The 17,129-nt window shown below is 64.0% G+C and overlaps 5 protein-coding genes across 5 annotated transcripts in view; 4 read left to right on the top strand and 1 right to left on the bottom strand.

Moving 5' to 3' along the window:
• Window positions 1-80: 80 nt before the first annotated feature.
• Window positions 81-4,251, top strand: F751_1959 (Poly(A) RNA polymerase protein 2; the record flags this gene model as incomplete). The annotated part of the gene is made up of 6 exons (XM_011399666.1): window positions 81-551; window positions 804-974; window positions 1,325-1,543; window positions 2,069-2,252; window positions 2,544-3,142; window positions 3,280-4,251. 6 exons carry the CDS (start codon window positions 81-83, stop codon window positions 4,249-4,251), a joined length of 2,616 nt encoding a protein of 871 aa, XP_011397968.1.
• Window positions 4,252-5,673: 1,422 nt separating this feature from the next.
• On the top strand, window positions 5,674-9,808 carry F751_1958 (Poly(A) RNA polymerase protein 2; the record flags this gene model as incomplete). The annotated part of the gene is made up of 8 exons (XM_011399665.1): window positions 5,674-5,838; window positions 6,185-6,757; window positions 6,918-7,263; window positions 7,534-7,616; window positions 7,717-7,815; window positions 8,184-8,510; window positions 9,207-9,291; window positions 9,570-9,808. The coding sequence occupies 8 exons, from the start codon at window positions 5,674-5,676 to the stop codon at window positions 9,806-9,808; spliced, it is 1,917 nt and encodes a 638-aa protein (XP_011397967.1).
• A 1,597-nt stretch (window positions 9,809-11,405) lies between these two features.
• On the top strand, window positions 11,406-12,829 carry F751_1957 (3-oxoacyl-[acyl-carrier-protein] reductase 3, chloroplastic; the record flags this gene model as incomplete). Its single annotated transcript, XM_011399664.1, has 4 exons — window positions 11,406-11,511; window positions 11,639-11,832; window positions 12,119-12,536; window positions 12,711-12,829. 4 exons carry the CDS (start codon window positions 11,406-11,408, stop codon window positions 12,827-12,829), a joined length of 837 nt encoding a protein of 278 aa, XP_011397966.1.
• A 2,420-nt stretch (window positions 12,830-15,249) lies between these two features.
• F751_1956 (hypothetical protein) lies at window positions 15,250-16,419 on the top strand (the record flags this gene model as incomplete). The annotated part of the gene is made up of 4 exons (XM_011399663.1): window positions 15,250-15,452; window positions 15,590-15,767; window positions 15,887-16,018; window positions 16,162-16,419. The coding sequence occupies 4 exons, from the start codon at window positions 15,250-15,252 to the stop codon at window positions 16,417-16,419; spliced, it is 771 nt and encodes a 256-aa protein (XP_011397965.1).
• Window positions 16,420-16,768: 349 nt separating this feature from the next.
• The window catches only part of F751_1955 (3-oxoacyl-[acyl-carrier-protein] reductase FabG), a gene marked incomplete at both ends in the record, with an annotated part of 2,496 nt that continues 2,135 nt past the window's right edge, over window positions 16,769-17,129 (bottom strand). The window contains one exon of the mRNA XM_011399662.1: window positions 16,769-17,118. Coding sequence (XP_011397964.1) covers window positions 16,769-17,118 — 350 coding nt within the window. The remainder of the gene's footprint in view (window positions 17,119-17,129) is intronic.

The raw sequence follows: 17,129 nt of genomic DNA, 5'->3' as shown, positions 1-17,129 counted from the left end.
AGCAGCTCCTCGCCAGGCGGGCGAGTGAGGAGGCCAGGGCACGCGACGACGTCGGTGGCGCCGCCTCCAAGAAGGACCCGATGCGGGCCCATGCCTGGCCCGAGGCCGTCCCTGCGCAACTCTTCGAGCTGGTGCTGACCCGGGACCACTGCAAGCCCGCCAGCGCGGCCGCCATCGCAGCGCGGGGCGGCAACCCATGGGACACGGTCAAGCCGCTGGCGCACCACTTCCCCCGCCTGGATCAGGTGCTACTGATCGACGACTCGCCGCACAAGGCGGCGGCAGACGAGGCCCCCAACATGATCGTGATGCCCGGCTGGGCCGGGCCGGGGGCCGGAAAGGGCGACAGCGCCCTGCCCGTGCTCGTGGAGGCACTGCTGGACCTGGCTGCGACTGGGCAGGCCCTGGCCGCCGCTGGGAAGCCCGTGCCGGACCTGAGGCGGCACTCGGGGGCCATCAGCGCGCGCCTGGCGGCACTGGCCGTCCCTGCCACTGAGCTCAGGGCGGGTAGCGCCCTGGAGGCGTCCGACGACGCGAGCTCGGCGGACCCGGTGAGGAGCTCCGCTGGCGCGCAATCGGCCGGCACAACGCCTGCGGCCGACGTCGTGGGCTTGGCCCTTGTGTGGAGCGAGGCCGGCGGGTCGACCCAGGCCTGCGAGGCGGGCGAGCCCCTCGTGGCGGGCGAGCCCCTCGTGGCGGGCGAGCCCCTCGTGGCGGGCGAGCCCCTCGTGGCGGGCGAGCCCCTCGTGGCGGGCGAGCCCCTCGTGGCGAGCGAGCCCCTCGTGGCGGGCGAGGCTGGGGAGGCGAGCACAGGCCGCCGCAAGCGCAGCAAGGCCGGCATCACGAGCGAGTTCCCTGAGGTGACCCAGGCTGATGTGGATCGATTTGCGGACATGTACCCGCCGCAAACGCCCGGCGTCCTGCCGGAGTGGGCCGTGCAGGCGGCTGTGACGCTGCTCGGACATGTCGTAGAGGTGCGGTGCGCCGTTCACCACTTCTCCTGGTGGTGGCCTTGGGTGGCTGCCGTGGGGTGCACAGACCCTGCATGCCATGCAGCCGGGTGCCATGGGAGTGCTCCTGCGCTGGCACCCACAGTTGCCTGCTGCACGCCATTGGATGCCCTGCAGTCGCTTGCTTGGCCCTGGACCCGGCCGGGGATTGACAGAGGGTCAGCGAGCCACGTCTCAATGGGACTCCTCCTCGGCTTGCTCCGCCGGAGTCTGCCGCCCCTGCTGGCCCTGACAGCCGTTTGACTGAAGCACACACCCCGCGAGAGCCCACGCCCCTCCAATCCCAACCCCCTCCCTCCGTCACCCCTCCCCAGAGGCTGTGGGCGAGATTCCCACCCGGCACCGGCATAGACAGACTGAACAACAAGCTCGACACCAACCCACAACTTCGCGTACTGTTCGGCACCTCTGTGCGCCGGGCGCTGGAGGCCTGCATGGCCCGGGGCTCGCTGAGCATGGCGACCCTGCCCTCCTTCGGGCCCTGGATCGCGCTGGGCGGCGCGGCACCCCCCCTCGATCCGGAGCGCGACGTGGTGAAGGAGGCGCTGCAGGAGCTGGCCCGCCACGCCAGCCACGCCGCCTTCTGCGCAGCGCACCGCGCCCCGGCCCCTGCGGGGGTCGCCGAGCCGGCCGAGCCGCCGGCCGGGCCGCCCGGGAAGAAGTGGCGGCGCATGCCTGCGCTCGACGAGGCGGCCCTGGCCCTGCAGGAGCGGGTGCTGGTGGCCCTGGTGCGGGGGCTGGCGGCGCCCAAGGTCCTGCCGTACGAGGTGCTCCCCCGCGCCCTCCGCGACCTGGCGCCGGGGGCGCCGCACGGGCACCCCCTTGTCAGCAAGGGCCTCCGCGACGGCATCGAGAGGATCTTGGCCGGGGCAGAGCAGGTGCGGCCGGGGCCGGGGCGGCGTCCTCCTGGATGAACGTTGGGGATGCTCGGGGGGTGGGGGGGCAGTGTGAGGAGGGTATCCCAGGAAACCCGCAGCGTATCAGCCCCGCACGGGGCATGGGCGGCGTCGGTGCGGCCGACCGCCACCACCGCCTCCCCCTCACACACACCGCCGCAGGCCGGACTGTTCGCAGTGCGCAGGCCCGGCCCCTTCGGCGGCCACGCGGAGGTGGCGTTTCAGCCCGGGCGGGCCGCCGACCCCGTGCCGGAGGAGCAGCTCAAGGAGGCGCTGGCCATCTTCAGGCTGGCGGTGCAACGCCTGCTGGGCGCCGTCCATCCGGCGCCACCCGCCCGCCGGGATGGTGAGGCAATCCAGGGCGGCGCTCCCTCCTCGGCTTCCGTCCCGGAAGACCAGAGGGCCGGGGCGGCCCAGACCAGCTCTGCGCCGTCGAACCATGGGGCGACCCCGGGCGAGACAGCCCCCCTGCCCCTGGACGTGTTTGAGGACAGGGCCAGTGCGCCCGCACAGCCCCAGCCCGGCGGTGTGGGAGGACCAGGGGCCTCGGGGGTGGGGCGCAGCGCGGCGCCGGCCGAGGCTCGAGGGGGAGCCATGGACGAGAGCGTTGGTGGCCACCCTCGCCAATCAAGTGCAGCTGGTGGGGGGCAGCGGACCCTCACCCCCCTGCATGCCGAGGTGCTGAGCTTTGCGCGGCAGGCCGCCCCCACCCGGCAGGAGGTTGGAGACATGAAGCGTGCCCTGATGAGCCTGGCGGAGGTGGCCACCCGCCTGTGGCCCCACTCCCAGACCATGCTTTTTGGGAGTCAGGCCACGGGCCTGACGTTGCCGGGGGGCGACCTGGATGTGGTCATCCTGGGGGTCGGCTCCGAGCTGGACACGGCGGGCTCGGGGTTCTCAGCACGCGAGCGCCAGCAGAAGGTGCAGCTGCTGGAGGACCTGCTGGACGCGCTGCTCGCCACCAAGCTGCTGCAGGGGCGCGTGGAGCTGATCGACGCGCGCGTGCCCATCATCAAGTGCTGCATGGCCGCGGCCGGCGGCCTCCATGTCGACATCTCCCTCGGCACGGCCAACGGCGCGGCGGCCGCGCGCTACGTTCGCGCTCAGGTGCTGGCGATCCCGCCGCTGCGCCCGCTGTGTCTGGTGATCAAGGCCCTGCTCAGGCAGAAGGGGTTCAACCAGGTATTCACCGGCGGCATCTCCTCCTACTCCCTCTGCAACATGGTGCGCATGTGGGTGGGTGGGGGGAAAAAAGAGTCGGCACTGTCCGAGGGTTTGGGAAGTTCCCTGGCCCCAAGGCTGCCTGCCTGCCTCAGGTTGGCAGGGCAAGCCTGTGTTCCACCATCCCCTTCCCCCAACCCCTTTCCTCAAAGGTGCTGGCCTATCTGCAGAGCGAGGGTTACAAGCTGGGCGAGGTCCCCGGGGACCCAGGAGAAGTGAGCTCGGAGCTGGAGGGTGTGTTCGCCTTCCTGACCGACCTCCACTGCGAGGGGCTGCATGGCGAGAGCGCCGGCCCCGGCCCCCCCGGGGCGAGCACGGCGGACCTGGGGCGGCTGCTGTGGGGCTTCTGCAACCTGTTTGGGTACGCCTTCCGCTACAGCCACCAGGCCGTTTCGCCAGCGCGGGGCGGCATCTGCAAGAAGATCGGGCCTTGGAGGCAGGACCACCGGGGCTGGCTGCTGGCCGTGGAGGACCCCCAACAGATGGGCAAAGACATCGGTTCAGGGAGCTACGAGATCCGAGCCATCCGGGAGATGTTTGCCGAAGTGGCAGACAAGCTGGGGGAGAGCCTGGAGGACCTTGCGGCGCAGCGGCAGGCTCGGGGGTGCCAGCCGGCCTCGCCGCCTCCCCTCCTGCCTGGCATCGTGGACATGGTGGCCGCGGTGGCCCGTGGTGCGTCCGGCCTCAAGGCACGGCGAGCGCTGGAGGCACAGCAGACTGCCAAGAGCGCCGAGGCCAAGAGGTATCGCTCCCAGTCGCCGCGTCGCTCGTATGGCCGGCACAGACCCTGGGAGGAGGAGTGGGGAAAGCGGCTCAGGTCGCCGTCACCTCCCTCGGGGGAGCAGCGGGAGAGGCCCTACAGCGGCCGGACGCCCTACCAGCCCCAGCGCTCCTCCAGGCACACGCCCTTGCCCAGGCTCACGCCTAAAGGGAAAGCGGGTCCCAAGCCAAAAGCCACGCCCCAGCCGAGTGCCGCGCACAAGCCCACTTCGGGAGGCAAAGGCAAGGGCACAAAGCGGGCCCGGGCTGTGGAGGCGCAGTGGAGCAACAAGAAGGGGCAGTTCCTCGAGAGCAGGTGCTTTGTGCGGCTATTTGAGGAAAAAGGGGTTCAGGGCGGGTCCTGAGGTCGGAGCTCAAGGGCTCCGCGTGTCTTTACGTGATGTCTCTGGAGTTGTACAGGTAAAGGAGGACCTTCACCCTCACTGTCCCATGATGCACTGGCATGCACTGCTGTCTCTGTCCATGCATCGCAAGATTGGCAGGACAAGATCTGCACCCAGATCCACCTCCGTCCCCAAGCAGCGCTGGCACCAGCCCTGCTGCCGGGCATGCTGCTGAGGAGTCCTGGAGCTTGCACAAACAGAAAAAGCCGGCGAGAAAGACTACTCCGCTCGCAAAGCTGAAGACCAAGGGAGGTGTGGCCAAGAAACCGCAGCGTGGGGGCGGCGCCAGGGGTTCTCCGAGAGGGCGCAGAGGAAGAGGCGGCGCCAGGGGCTCGTCATAGGTTTGGGGAGTCCAGGTTTGGAAGATGTTGGCGCACAAGGAGCACCCTTGCTAGCGCCAACCCTCACCTCTGCCCCTAGGCTGCCTATTCAATTGCCAATGACACCCATCCCATTTCTGCTACCCATTTTGCAAACGAGCCTCATAGTGCATGTTGCCCTGCTTTGTCCCTCCTCCAGCATCCCTTGTATATATTCAGTATCCCCTCCAGCTGGGTGCCCATGCCAATATAGGCGCGACCTATCCTAACCGAATCAAGAACCCCTGCCAGACTTACGTCGACTGCTGAACGAGGGTCTCAGTGATACACGCCCCAACACTCACTTGGGGATAACAAGGGGGATGTAGAATAGTGGCCCCGTTCGATCCTGGGGTGGGTACGTCGGCCGGGGTTGCCTGTGGGTGTCGAGCGCCTTCAGGGGAGAAGCAGCTTGTGAGCACCTGGATCTCGCCCTCCATTCGACCTGCAGAGAGGACTGCGGGGCTGTTACTGCAGCTCCTGCACCTCGAAGAGCGCGATAATTGCTTCCCAGCGCCCCCCTCCAGGGGCGCATGAATCTCACAGAGAACAACCTACTTAGCCGGCACACTCCCGGCCACCGATTAGGTCACTGGACTGCACAGGCGGCACCATGTGGAGACAAATATCTGGTTTCCATCACGAATAATCCATCTGAAGTCTCCATGCTGCACGCATTGGGAGGGTTGCCGTGATCATTAAGCAAGCTATTACATGCGCGGGTTCATGCAAGCCATGACTTCGCGCCCGATAATTTTTGCATGAGGCAGGGAGCCTTTGGCCCCGACATGCAATCCAAGGAATCCACCGGATCATGGGTGTCCTGGTGTAAAACAGTTCACAGCAGTGCTTTGACAGTGATCGGGCGTCCCACAGGACTGCACAGGCTCGCCAGAGTGGACACGCATAGTCCGCGCCCGGAGGGCACGAGTCCCCCTAGATAATCCGGCCTCTGATGGCTCCATGAATGTCGAGCGTGGCCCTTGTGACGAGCGAGACTAGGGTAGGGAGCGTGGGTTCCAGCATGTTTAGCAAAACTGACACGCTGAGCAAGCTCCCCGTGGTGAGCCAGGCAGAGGTGGATAGGTTGGTCAACGCGTGGACTCTGTATCCGGCACCACAAGAGCCCCATGAGCTGCCGGACTGGGCCGTGGAGGCCGGTCTGACGCTTCTTGGTCTAGTTGTGAAGGTGCGGAGGGCCTCCATTCCCTCGTCTAGGCATGGAGTGCCCACCGTGGGGTTCAAGGGGCGTCTGTATGCAAGGCAGCCGGGAATCACACGAGTGCTCCCGCGCAGGCGCCCAGGGCTGACTGTTTTACGCCATTCGATGCCTTCCAGCCGCTCTCATGGCCCTGGGTCCACCAAGGGATGAGCAGGGGGTCAGCGTGTCCTCCCTCGATGGCACTGCTCCATGCCCTGATCCCAAGAGCCTGCTGCCTCTGGTGGCCAGCACGCCCACGCCACCGGTGCGCATCGCCCTCTGACGGCTCCTTCCCCTCCCCCTGGGATCCCCCCCTTCCCTCCTCCCCCCTCAGCGGCTGTGGGAGGGGTTCCCACCCGGGACCACCCTGGAAGACCTGAATTGGGGAGGCTTGGGAGGACGACTGCACGCGATGTGTGGCCGCACCGCGCGCCCCGCATTGGACATCTGCCTGGCCAGGGGCTCGCTCAGGATGGTGATCAGCGAGGCCCTGCCTTCCTTCAGGCACTGGATCGCGCTGGGTGACGTGGCGCCTGCCAACCCGAGGCATGGCGCGGAGAGCGAGGTCGAGCAGCCGCCGGCCCACCGAGGTGAGCAGGCCGCCGTCTGCGCGGCGCAGGGCACCCCTGCTCCAGCAGCCGTCGCCGAGCCGACCGAGCCGCGTGCGGGGCCGCCCGCGGCGAAACGTCCGCGCGCAGACAAGGCCGTGCGTCGCGGGGTTCCCCATGCGGAGGAGGAGCGGGAGCTGGTGGCCCTGGTTCGGAGGTTCTCGACACCCAAAGAGCTGCCACGCACGATGATCATCAGCGCCTTCATGGACCTGGTGCCGGAGGTGGTGCAAAAGGACCGTACACTCCTCGGCGATCTGGAGGAGGGGATCAAGGGGATCGTGGCGAGGGGCGAGCAGGTGCGGCCATACCAAGGCGATGCCCAAGGGGGGGGGCACAGAGGGATGTCGGGGAGGATTAGGGTGCCCGAGATACCTGCGGCGCGCGAGCTCAGTGCAAGGGCACGCGCGTCGTCCCCGCGGCCTGGCCCCACCGTCACTCCACGCACTACTGGCACAGACCGGTCTGCTGGTGCTGAACATGACCAGGACCTCTTTCCGATGCGTGCCGCCACCTGCCTCTCAGCCGGGGAAGGCCGCCGACCCCGTTTCGGATGAGGAGTACAGGAAGGCGCTGACCATCTTCAAAATGGCCCTGCAGCGCTGGACCGTGCCCGACTTCCAGACGCCACCCGCCATCGGAGAGGGCCAGGGCTCCCAGTGCAGCGACTCCGCCTCGGCACCCATTCTGGCCAGCGTGCCAGCACAGCCCCAGCCCGGCGGTGTGGGAGGACCAGGGGCCTCGGGGGTGGGGCGCAGCGCGGCGCCGGCCGAGGCTCGAGGGGGAGCCATGGACGAGAGCGTTGGTGGCCACCCTCGCCAATCAAGTGCAGCTGGTGGGGGCCAGCAGACTCTCACCCCCCTGCATGCCGAGGTGCTGAGGTTTGCACGGCAGGCCGCGCCCACCCGGCGGGAGGTGAAAGGTGAGGTATTCCTCACCACCCCCGCCTCATGGGCCGCGGCGGAGATAGGTTCCCTGCCGCCTGCACCCAGCGGGGCACCCCGGCACCGCTCCTGGCTGTCCTACAGCCCAACCCTTGGTTCACACTCCTCCTACTTCTCCATCTTGCTCACAGACATGGAGCTTGCCCTGAGGAGCCTGGCGGAGGTGGCGATGCGCCTGTGGCCCCACTCCCAGACCATGCTGTTTGGGAGTCAAGTGCGATACGTGGCCACAGTGGGGCGTAGCTGCATGTCTGCGGGACGTCGACTGCAGACGGCGTGACCAGCGACTGTGTGCACACCTCGGACACACACAGGCCACGGGACTGACGCTGCCGGGAGGCGACCTGGACGTGGTCATCCTGGGGGTCGGCTCCGAGCTGCAGACGGCGGGGTCCGGGTTCTCCGGACATGAGGTACACTGAGCGCACATGTTGTGGAAGGCGGTGAATGAGGGAGGGGACCTCCTGTGGCACCTACTCCACCCCAAATGGATTTGAGTCATCCTCTGCACAACAGTGTGATGGCCATGGCTCATCTTCTGGCATCGCCCCGGCCAGTGGCCTGTGCAAGCCTCTGGCTTTCATATCTGCATGCCCGTGTCTGGGAATACCAGAGCGAAGTCCGATGCACACCCAGGGGGCTTGGCCCTCCGGCCCGCCCCCTGTTCCACCTGTTGAACCCTCTGCATGCGATCATGCACAAGGCCCCTTCCGCTGCGGGTGCGACCACCTCAACCCCCCCACCCCCACCCTTTATTCATAACCCCACGTTCCTCTTGCAGCGTCAGCAGAAAGTGGAGCTGCTGCAGAAACTGCTGGATGCGCTGCATGCCACCAAGCTGCTGCAGGGGCGCGCGGAGCTGATCGACGCCCGCGTGCCCATCATCAAGTGCTGCATGGCCGCGGCCGGCGGCCTCCATGTCGACATCTCCCTCGGCACGGCCAACGGCGCGGCGGCCGCGCGCTACATTCGCGCTCAGGTGCTGGCGATGCCACCGCTGCGCCCGCTGTGTCTGGTGATCAAGGCCCTGCTCAGGCAGAAGGGGTTCAACCAGGTATTCACCGGCGGCATCTCCTCCTACTCCCTCTGCAACATGGTGCGCCTGTGGGTGGGTGGGTGGGGAACACGGAGGAGCGGAGTATGGTATTTGGAGACATCCACGCTGGTTAAGCTCTGCCTGCCGTTTGATGCAGAGACGTTCATGTGTCTTACCCGCGCGCACGCGCCCCCCTCCCCCCCCCCCCCCTCCCCTCCTCTCCCCCTCTCACCTTGTTGCTCAAAGGTGCTGGCATATCTACAGAGTGAGGGTTACAAGCTGGGCGGGGTCCCCCCGGCCCCCGGCGATCTGAACTTGGAAATGGAAAGTGTGTTCGCCTTCCTGACCAACCTACACTGCGCGAGACTGAATGGCATGAATGCCGGCCCCGCCCCCCCGGGGGTCCAGCACGGCGGACCTGGGGCGGCTGCTGTGGGGCTTCTGCAACATGTTTGGGCATGCCTTCCGCTACAAGCATCAGGCTGTTTCGCCGGCCCGGGGTGGCATCTGCAAGAAGTTACATGCCTGGACTCTGGTGTGCAAGTGGTGGATTGCAGGAGGTGGAGAGCATTTCTTCGGCATTGTTGTGGGTGGTGGAAAGTTGTGCTGGAAGGGCCATGACGAAGCATTGGAAAAGTAACCCCCACGGAATTTGCTTGTTGCCAACACTCTCTTGGCCAGGGTGGGACGAGGTTAGGCCAGAACCGACCTAAGAAAGTCTCCAGCACGACCATCCGTCACAATCCACGAGCTCCCACCGCATGACAGGACCACCGGAGCTGGTGGTTGCTTGCCGTGGAGGACCCGCAAGAGATGGGCAAGGACATCTGTGCAGGGAGCTACGAGATCCAAGGTTGAATCGGGTGCAGGGCTGTGGTTGGTCCTGAGTCTTGCATGCACAGGGTCTGGCGGCGAGGGGGCAGAGGCTGTCCAGTGTAGAGTGGAGTTTGGAAAGACGATGGGAATGACGCAGCTGCCAGCACCCGAGCTGGTGACAGAGAGCAAGCACTACCCTGACTGCTAGGCTGACGGTGCAATCCCCCCTAGGCCTCGACTCCACCCTTGCCCCATGGAGATGTGTCACACCTCTCAGTTGGCAATTGGCCCCCCGCATACTTCCCGGCCTCACAGCTATCCGGGAGATGTTTGCCGAAGTGGCAGACAAGCTGGGAAAGAGCCTGGCAGACCTTGCAGCAATGCAGCAGGCACGGGGCCGCAAGCCAGCCTCGCCCCTTCCCCTCCTGTCTGGCATCGTGGACATGGTGGCCGCCGTGGGTCGCGACGCGTCCGGCCTCAAGTGCGCTGCGGTGTGGCTGTGGGGTACGAGGAAAGAGCGGGAGGGGGTGCCTTGCTGTCGCGAGCTTTTCTGAAGGCGTGCCTTGGACGACATGGAGGAGGCAGGGCTCATGCTGATCTGTCTGTCTGCTTGCCACAGCGCAACCCTCGGCGTCGTCACAGGCCAGGTGATGCTTGGTTCTTTGCGCTATCCAGCACCCTGTGTTCAACACTGTTGCAGGGCACGGCAGGCGCTGGAGGCACAGCAGGCCGCCAAGAGCGCTGCAGTGAAGAGGCTTCGCTCCCAGACGCCGCACCGCCCGTATTACCGCCCATTCTTCCGGGAGAGGTCCTGGGGGGAGAGATCCTGGTGGAAGAGGCGTGAGCGGTACAAGGAGGGATTGCTATCCTCGGATGAGGAGTGGTCTGAGGATGAGTGGTAAAGGTCCCACGGCGTTTAATCGTCCTACCAGCCCAAAAGCTCCACCAGAACCCCTCTCTTGCCCGGTTGTGCGCTCAAAACTTGAGCAACGTCCAAGTCAAAGGTCGTCCCCATGCCAAGAGCCGCACCTATGCTAAGAGCCGCCCCCATGCCAAAAGCTTCGCCTAAGCCCAATCCACCTGGCACAGACGAGGGCACGAAGCGGACACGGGGTTGTGGGGGCGCAGTGGAACAAGAAGAAGGGGTATTTTCTAGAGAGCAGATGCATGTGCGGCGCTCAAGTGGATCTGGGGGTCAAGGAGATTCCCAAGGTCGAGGCCATGAAAGCTCATACATCCTCAGAACCCCTTTTGGAAAGCCTTGGGAGCCGGCGGATTTGCACCTCGTTTGTCCCTGAAACGATGAAGAGCAGCTGCAATCCCTGTCAATGGGACGCTCGAAGTACAAGAAGGAACATCACCCCACCATGGCCCATCGTCCCCAAGCAGCTCTGGCATCAGCACTGCTGCTGCACCTGGCAACGATTCCTGGAGCTTGTGCAGGCAACGAGAGTCTGTGAGGACGACTGATTCACCCGCTCAGCTGAAGGCCAAGGCAGGTGTGGCCAAGAAAGCGCGGCGTGGGGGCGTCGTCAAGGACTTCCAGAGGATCCAGGGGAAGGTGCAGTGCTAGAGGCTTGTCATAGGCGAGGATGTGTCCAGAGACAATGGATGTCAACGAACGAGGAGCACCAATGTCCCCTTGCAATCCCTGATCCTGACCTCAGCTGCTAGGCTGCCTTGCCAGCTGCCAATGAAGCTCTAGCCATGTCCGTAGCCGCATTCGCACTCGATTTTCATGGGCCATGCTGGCATGCGATGTCCCTTTCCCAGCACCCCTGGTTTGCATTATGGACCGATACAGCTGCAGCTGCTGTTGTAGTCATGTTAGTCATCCCCTTCACCATGTCGATGCAGTAATTGTGATGCAATCTGGCAGGCAGCCTGCAGGACCATCCTTCTCTCATTCATGCCAGTCCTCCAGTATCTCAGACGTTGGGCAAGCATGCAGATGTCGAGCGTCACCCTCCATGCCACGGCCCCGGCAGGTGAGCTGGGGTGTTGACGTGTGCGGGGCACTCCGGCGGGCCGCAGGGAGCCCCTGGGCGCCCAACCCCATGTATGCACGCTGGATCCTGGTTTCATCTCATTTTACATGTCCTCGTAGGCGCGATGTCCGGCCAGAAGCTGCACAGTCCCGGCGCAAAAGCCATGTTCACTGCACGGGCATTCAGGGCGCCCAAGCTGCCAACCATGCCTCATGTCCGGGCGGCGGCCACCCAGGCCGTCGATGCCCCCGCCAAGACCGCTCAGCAAGGTGCGATGTGCTCCAGGATCGTGTGCATCGGACTGAGATGGCTTCAGCACAGGTGGATGTCCCATCCATGCCCATGGCCTGGCAGGTCACCGCCACCCCTGCCTCCCTTTCCCCCTCGCCGGCACAGAACTGGAGGGTGGCGTGACGGTGGTCACCGGCTCCTCCCGCGGCATCGGCCGCGCCATCGCGCTACGACTTGGTGCCGCGGGTGGGCGCGTGGTGGTCAACTATGCCGCCTCCAGCGCCGCGGCGGAGGATGTGGCGCACCAGATCGAGGGTCTAGGCGGGTCGGCCATTGTGGTCAAGGGCGACCTCGCCAAGGTGTGTCGCCGGTGCAATGCGCTGAGAGTATGGGAGGGGTGGGGAGGAGGTTGGCTTGGCTGGGGAGCAGACCTGGAACCTGGGCCGGGCTGGTCCAGGGAGCCTGGGAAACATTCCATCCCAGGACTCTCTTACAGCCACCTTTGTTCGGGCTTGAGAAGGGATTAAACTCGCGCTCATGATGCCCGCATCGTGTCGGTCGGGGGCATCCTCCTCGCTCACCTCTTCCCTCTCTCAACCTCCTCATCTCCCCCCCCTCCCCCTTCCCCAGGCGGCTGACGCGCAGGCCCTGATCCAGGCCGCCGTATCGGAGTGGGGCACCATCGATGCGCTGGTCAACAACGCGGGCATCACAAGGGACACGCTGATGCTGCGCATGAAGCCGGAGCAGTGGCAGGCGGTGATCGACGTGAACCTGTCGGGCGTGTTCTACGCCACGCAGGCCGCCACGAAGGTCATGGCCAAGAAGCGGAAGGGCAGGATCGTCAACATCTCCTCTGTGGTGGGGCTGACTGGGAACGCGGGGCAGGTGAACTACGCCGCCGCCAAGGCGGGCCTCATCGGCATGACGCGCTCCGTGGCCCGGGAGTTTGCGGGGCGGGGTCTGCTGGTCAACGCCATCGCGCCCGGGTTCATCGAGTCGGAGATGACGGGCGTGCTGTCCTCCGAGGTTGAGGCCGCCATCCTCGCCAAGATCCCCCTGGGTGCGCTGGTGGTTTGGTGGGCGGTGTGCGGTTGGGCGGGGTGTGTTAAGAAGAGGAGGGGAGTGGGGAGTGCAGACGTTGGAGCCGCCCCATGGGGTCTCACATGTGAGAACCCTCACATGCAGAGCTGCGCCTACATGCATGCACACAGACCCTCTCGCCACCATGCAATAGGCACGTACGGCAAGCCCGAGGAGGTGGCTGGTCTGGTCAAGTTCTTGCTGACAGACCCCGCTGCAGGCTACATCACTGGCCAGGTCATCAGCATCGATGGCGGCATGAGCATGCAATGAGGTGCTTTGATAGGAGTGCAGTGAGTGACGGGGGAACCCTCCTGCCTGCCACCTGTACGGACTTGCGACGGCGGTTGCAACAGACATCGCTTGCAAGGGGGATCAAGACGATGCACAGCATGCTTTAGATGCAGGGTATATACAGCCCGACAAATCCGGATTTAGCGTTGGGAATGGCAATACGTCCCAGGTGCGGCCAACTCCTCAAGCCCACTCGATGCCATTTGCCAGCTCCCACTCTGGCAGTGGCTTGACCCAGAGCGCGATGCCGCCGCCCCTCCCGCGTGCCACAATAACCGAGTCGTCGGCGTAGACGCAAAGGAAGAAGGGACTCTTGGGATCTGGGGAGAAAGTCCTGTAGGGGTTGGGCGGGAGAGCGGTGAGAAGAGAGCTCAGGACCCAAGGCCTCGACCAGGCTCAGGCTATTCTTGGCTCGTCCAAACTACAGTACATCACTGTGAACTGCAATGGCCACTGGTGCTATTGCCACCATGCGCTTTCCCATCCCCAAGACACCAAAGTCAAACCTCAGACGCACGTGTAGTCTTGAAGCCCGGGCCTCTTCAGCTGGATGGAAAAGGCAAAAGGGCCCAGCCGAAGGCGCACCTTTTCGACGTCAAAGGATATTTTCTTCTGCAGTCAGTGTTGGGCCACGCCTAGTTGATGAAGGTGTACAATGGCGACTACGATACTGTCCAGGTGCAAAACAACCCCGCTGAATGACTTCACCCAGATCCGAGATGGCTCTGTCTCAATAAATGCTGGGTAAAAACAAATCACCCACTCACCCCCTTTGTGGCGTAGGGGCCAACGAAAACGAGCGACAGGATCCTGCCGAAGAACACGCCATTCTGGAAGGTGCGGGACGCGGGCGTCCAGCTTTGAACAGCCGTGATGGGGAAGTACTGCATTGCATTGCAGGAATTGAATAGATCAGTCATGGAGAATCGGCATTCTGGCAGCCTTAAAGGGAGTCGACAAGGTAAAGCATTTGCAACTGAAACATTCCTCCATCCACCCATGCATATCATTAACAAAAGCAAGGCTGAGAGCTCCTCCGCACACCATTACTCACGTTCCCTCCGCCTGTCCCCGTCTTGCGAGCCTTCTCGAGGTCTTTGGAGGTGGAGGCAAAGACGAGGCGCCAGGTGTGCCGCACAGTCTCGTCCCCTTCGTTCAGTTGCCGCTCCCAATCGCTAGTCTGGGGCGGTAGGAAGCGGAGGTTTTGAGAGTTTCTGCGCACAGCAAGGTCCCTGGAGTATTATCAATACCTTCGCTGATTCAGTTTGCCGCAGACGACTGTGTCCAAGCAGTAAAGCTTGCCAGATAATCACCCTGACATCTTACTGATTGCTTGGACTTCTCAAGCTCCATCATGGCCGAGAACACTTCGGCAGGAGGCACACTCGCGTCACTGGATGCCAGCTTCAGTGACTCCAGCTGCCGATCAACGTCTGGTGTGGTTGCAGGGCTCGAGGGTGCTGCTGAAGCCCTGCTCGAGATGGAATGAATGTATCGCATGGACTACTTGCACAGCTTGCTAGCATGAAACTATACCAAGCAGACTAAAGCGCCGACTTGACACGCATGGAGCCGCCGAATGCCCCTTCTTCTCCTCACATTGCCGATAGACGGATCGAATTATATCTGGCTCTTCCCCGTCCTGTAATGCTTGATGGACTTCCATGGCAGACTGGCCGGTGAAGACCGGTGCAGGCAATCAGAGCCGTCATAGCCGAATTATCCAACTTCAATCTCTATAATGAGAAGAAATAACCTATTAATAGTAGAACGAGGGCCCGGGGTGGAGGCAGACCTCCCATCAGGTGCGGGGAGGCCGTGACTGGAGAATCAGTTGCACATGAAGATCCGTGCGCACGTGCTTTTCCGATGTGTGGGTTTGTATGGATCCACCCCACATGCAAACCACGACTACCCAAATCATTTTCAGAGACTCTGCACCAAATTGGGGCCTTTACGCCCTCTAAGTGCAGCTTTGAAGTCTGTGTTGGTGCCTTGACCTGTGTTGAGGGCTAATTTGTGTATGTAAGTCGAAGCTGCAGCTCGTGCCAAAACATATTATTGAATGATGCCCATACATGGAATCAGCTCTTTCATGAACAGCAGTGTATTGTGACTGTTCTGCAGGGGCATCTCTGGCACCCACTATACCATAACACCCTGGTTAGGGTTGAGCCCCGGGTTTCTCCTCCCCCGGGGTTTCCGGAATTCGAAATCGTCAGTGTACCTGACGCGACGAATTGATTACCGGATAAGGTGGTTTGCAACATGTCCTCAAACATAAAATTCACAGTTAATGTCTGATTGAGTGTCTCCCAGACCGCTCAGAAGCAGGTGGTGTTCCCAAGGCGACTCCGGTGGGTTATCCCTCTACCTCTGACGCCCCAACATATTGCGCAATGCTGGCTCCCACCGATCACCGGCCGAGCATATTGAGGACCCCCCACCGAGGGGTGGCTGGAACGGCCAACGTGGAGACCGCGGAGCGTGAGCATGAGCGAGCTCAAGCCCGGCTGAAGGCTCGCCAAGAGCAGCTGTCCGGCATCGAGGCACGCCTCCACAGGAGCATGTACGCCCTCCCCCATGAAGCCCAGCAAGCAAGGTGCGTCATGCTGCCTATCACGCCCGTTCGTTCCGAGATGTCAGGGACATTGATGTCCTGGATGACATTGTGGCTGCTGCGACCAGTCCCCAACACAGCTCTTCAATCTCAGCCCCCATCACGCCCGCCGCCATCAGGCTGGAGACACGCCAGGCACTCGAGGCGCACACCGCCTCCCGCCGGAAGGAAGAGGCTGCTGCAGTGAAGGCCGAGGCAGAGTGGGCATCACAGCCGTCCAAAGTTGGAAGGCCGCCCCTCACCCAGCTTCCCTGGTCCGCCAGCACCACCACCTACAACCTCACCCCAGAGATGGAGGTATGGTTTGCATCCAGCTCGGAGAAAGGAATGAATGAAAGGTTGGGCGGTTGATCCCTGCAGATACTTCACCCATGCCTTCCCACCCTGGAGCCCGGCTCCCTCCTCCCCTTCTGCAGGCAGCCATGCGCCGGATGTACAGCACCAGGAACTCCGAGGTGAATCGCGCCGAGTGCCTCAGGCGGACAGCCCAGTCGGCCAAGGCAGAGCAGGAGGAGAAACTCTTGGCGCTGGAGCACTACAAGGCAGAGGTGTGGGGGGCTGACGCGGGGCGCATCCATACCCTGGCAATGGGTACCCAGTTTGGAACTTGCCTCAGAGCCTGACATGCCCCACCGCCCAACCCTCTGCGCACCTGCGCAGCCCATGTTCCCAAGCCCCAACCTCTCGACAGGATGCCTACTGGAACCGCGGGGCCGCCAGCGAGCGGTGGGTGTCGCCGGCCCAGCGCGTGAGACACCACGGCCCCGCACCCGCCGCCGGCGCAGAGAGCGAGGTGCAGCGTGCGGCGCGTGCGGCGCGGGACCGCGGGGCCGGCATGGCCGCCCTGCTCTGCCCCCAAGACGCCCGGGCTGGGTCCGGGGACCCCGGCACGGCGGCGACCGCCCGGACCGCGCGCATGCATTCGCCCATTGTGCACCCCTGGGCGTGAGGCACGCGCCTCGAATGGCTCATCGCAGGGGTGTTCTGGGTCGGGGCTGAGGACGCGGGCATCGCGTGTGCAACTCCAGGGCAGCATCTGCTGGTCATGACAGTCGGACAATGCCATTGCTATCAGTGAAGGTGTACACCCAGCCAGCAAGGCACCGGCCAGAGCACATCCAGGCTCAATTCGGAAAGAAGGGCCCATTGCATTTGAGCAGCAGGTCTGATGCCACGGCAGGCTCTGGGCATTGGCGGAGACCGCAGCTTTGAAAATTCCTGCACCAGCACCCCTGGAGCCCTTGGAGGTCACGCTTGGCGCAGGGGACATCCCCCTCCACGCCACCCCTCGGGCGGCCCTACAGCCAGCCGCCGCCGGTCACCTCCAGGCTCTGGCCCGTGATGTAGCTGGCGTAGGGGCTGGCCAGCAGCAGCATGGACCCGGCCGCCTCCTCGGGGCTGCCCTTGCGCCCCAGGGCCACCATATCCTCCACCCTGGCGCCCTTCATCACCGCGCCGGGGATGCCCAGCGGCACGCGCTCGCCGTCCACCAGGATGCTGTCGCCGCGCTCCTTGGCCTGCACCAGGCGTGTGTTGATGTGGCCGAAGGCCAGCGCGTTGCAGCGGATGTTGAAGGTGCCCCACTCGCGCGCCACCGTCTTGGTCAGCCCCACCACGCCGGCCTTGGCGGTGGAGTAGTTGGCCTGCCCTGCACTGCCA

This window comes from Auxenochlorella protothecoides (assembly GCF_000733215.1).
Source record: "Auxenochlorella protothecoides strain 0710 unplaced genomic scaffold scaffold18, whole genome shotgun sequence".
NCBI lineage: Eukaryota > Viridiplantae > Chlorophyta > Trebouxiophyceae > Chlorellales > Chlorellaceae > Auxenochlorella > Auxenochlorella protothecoides.
This window is presented reverse-complemented; position numbering and strand designations above follow the sequence as displayed.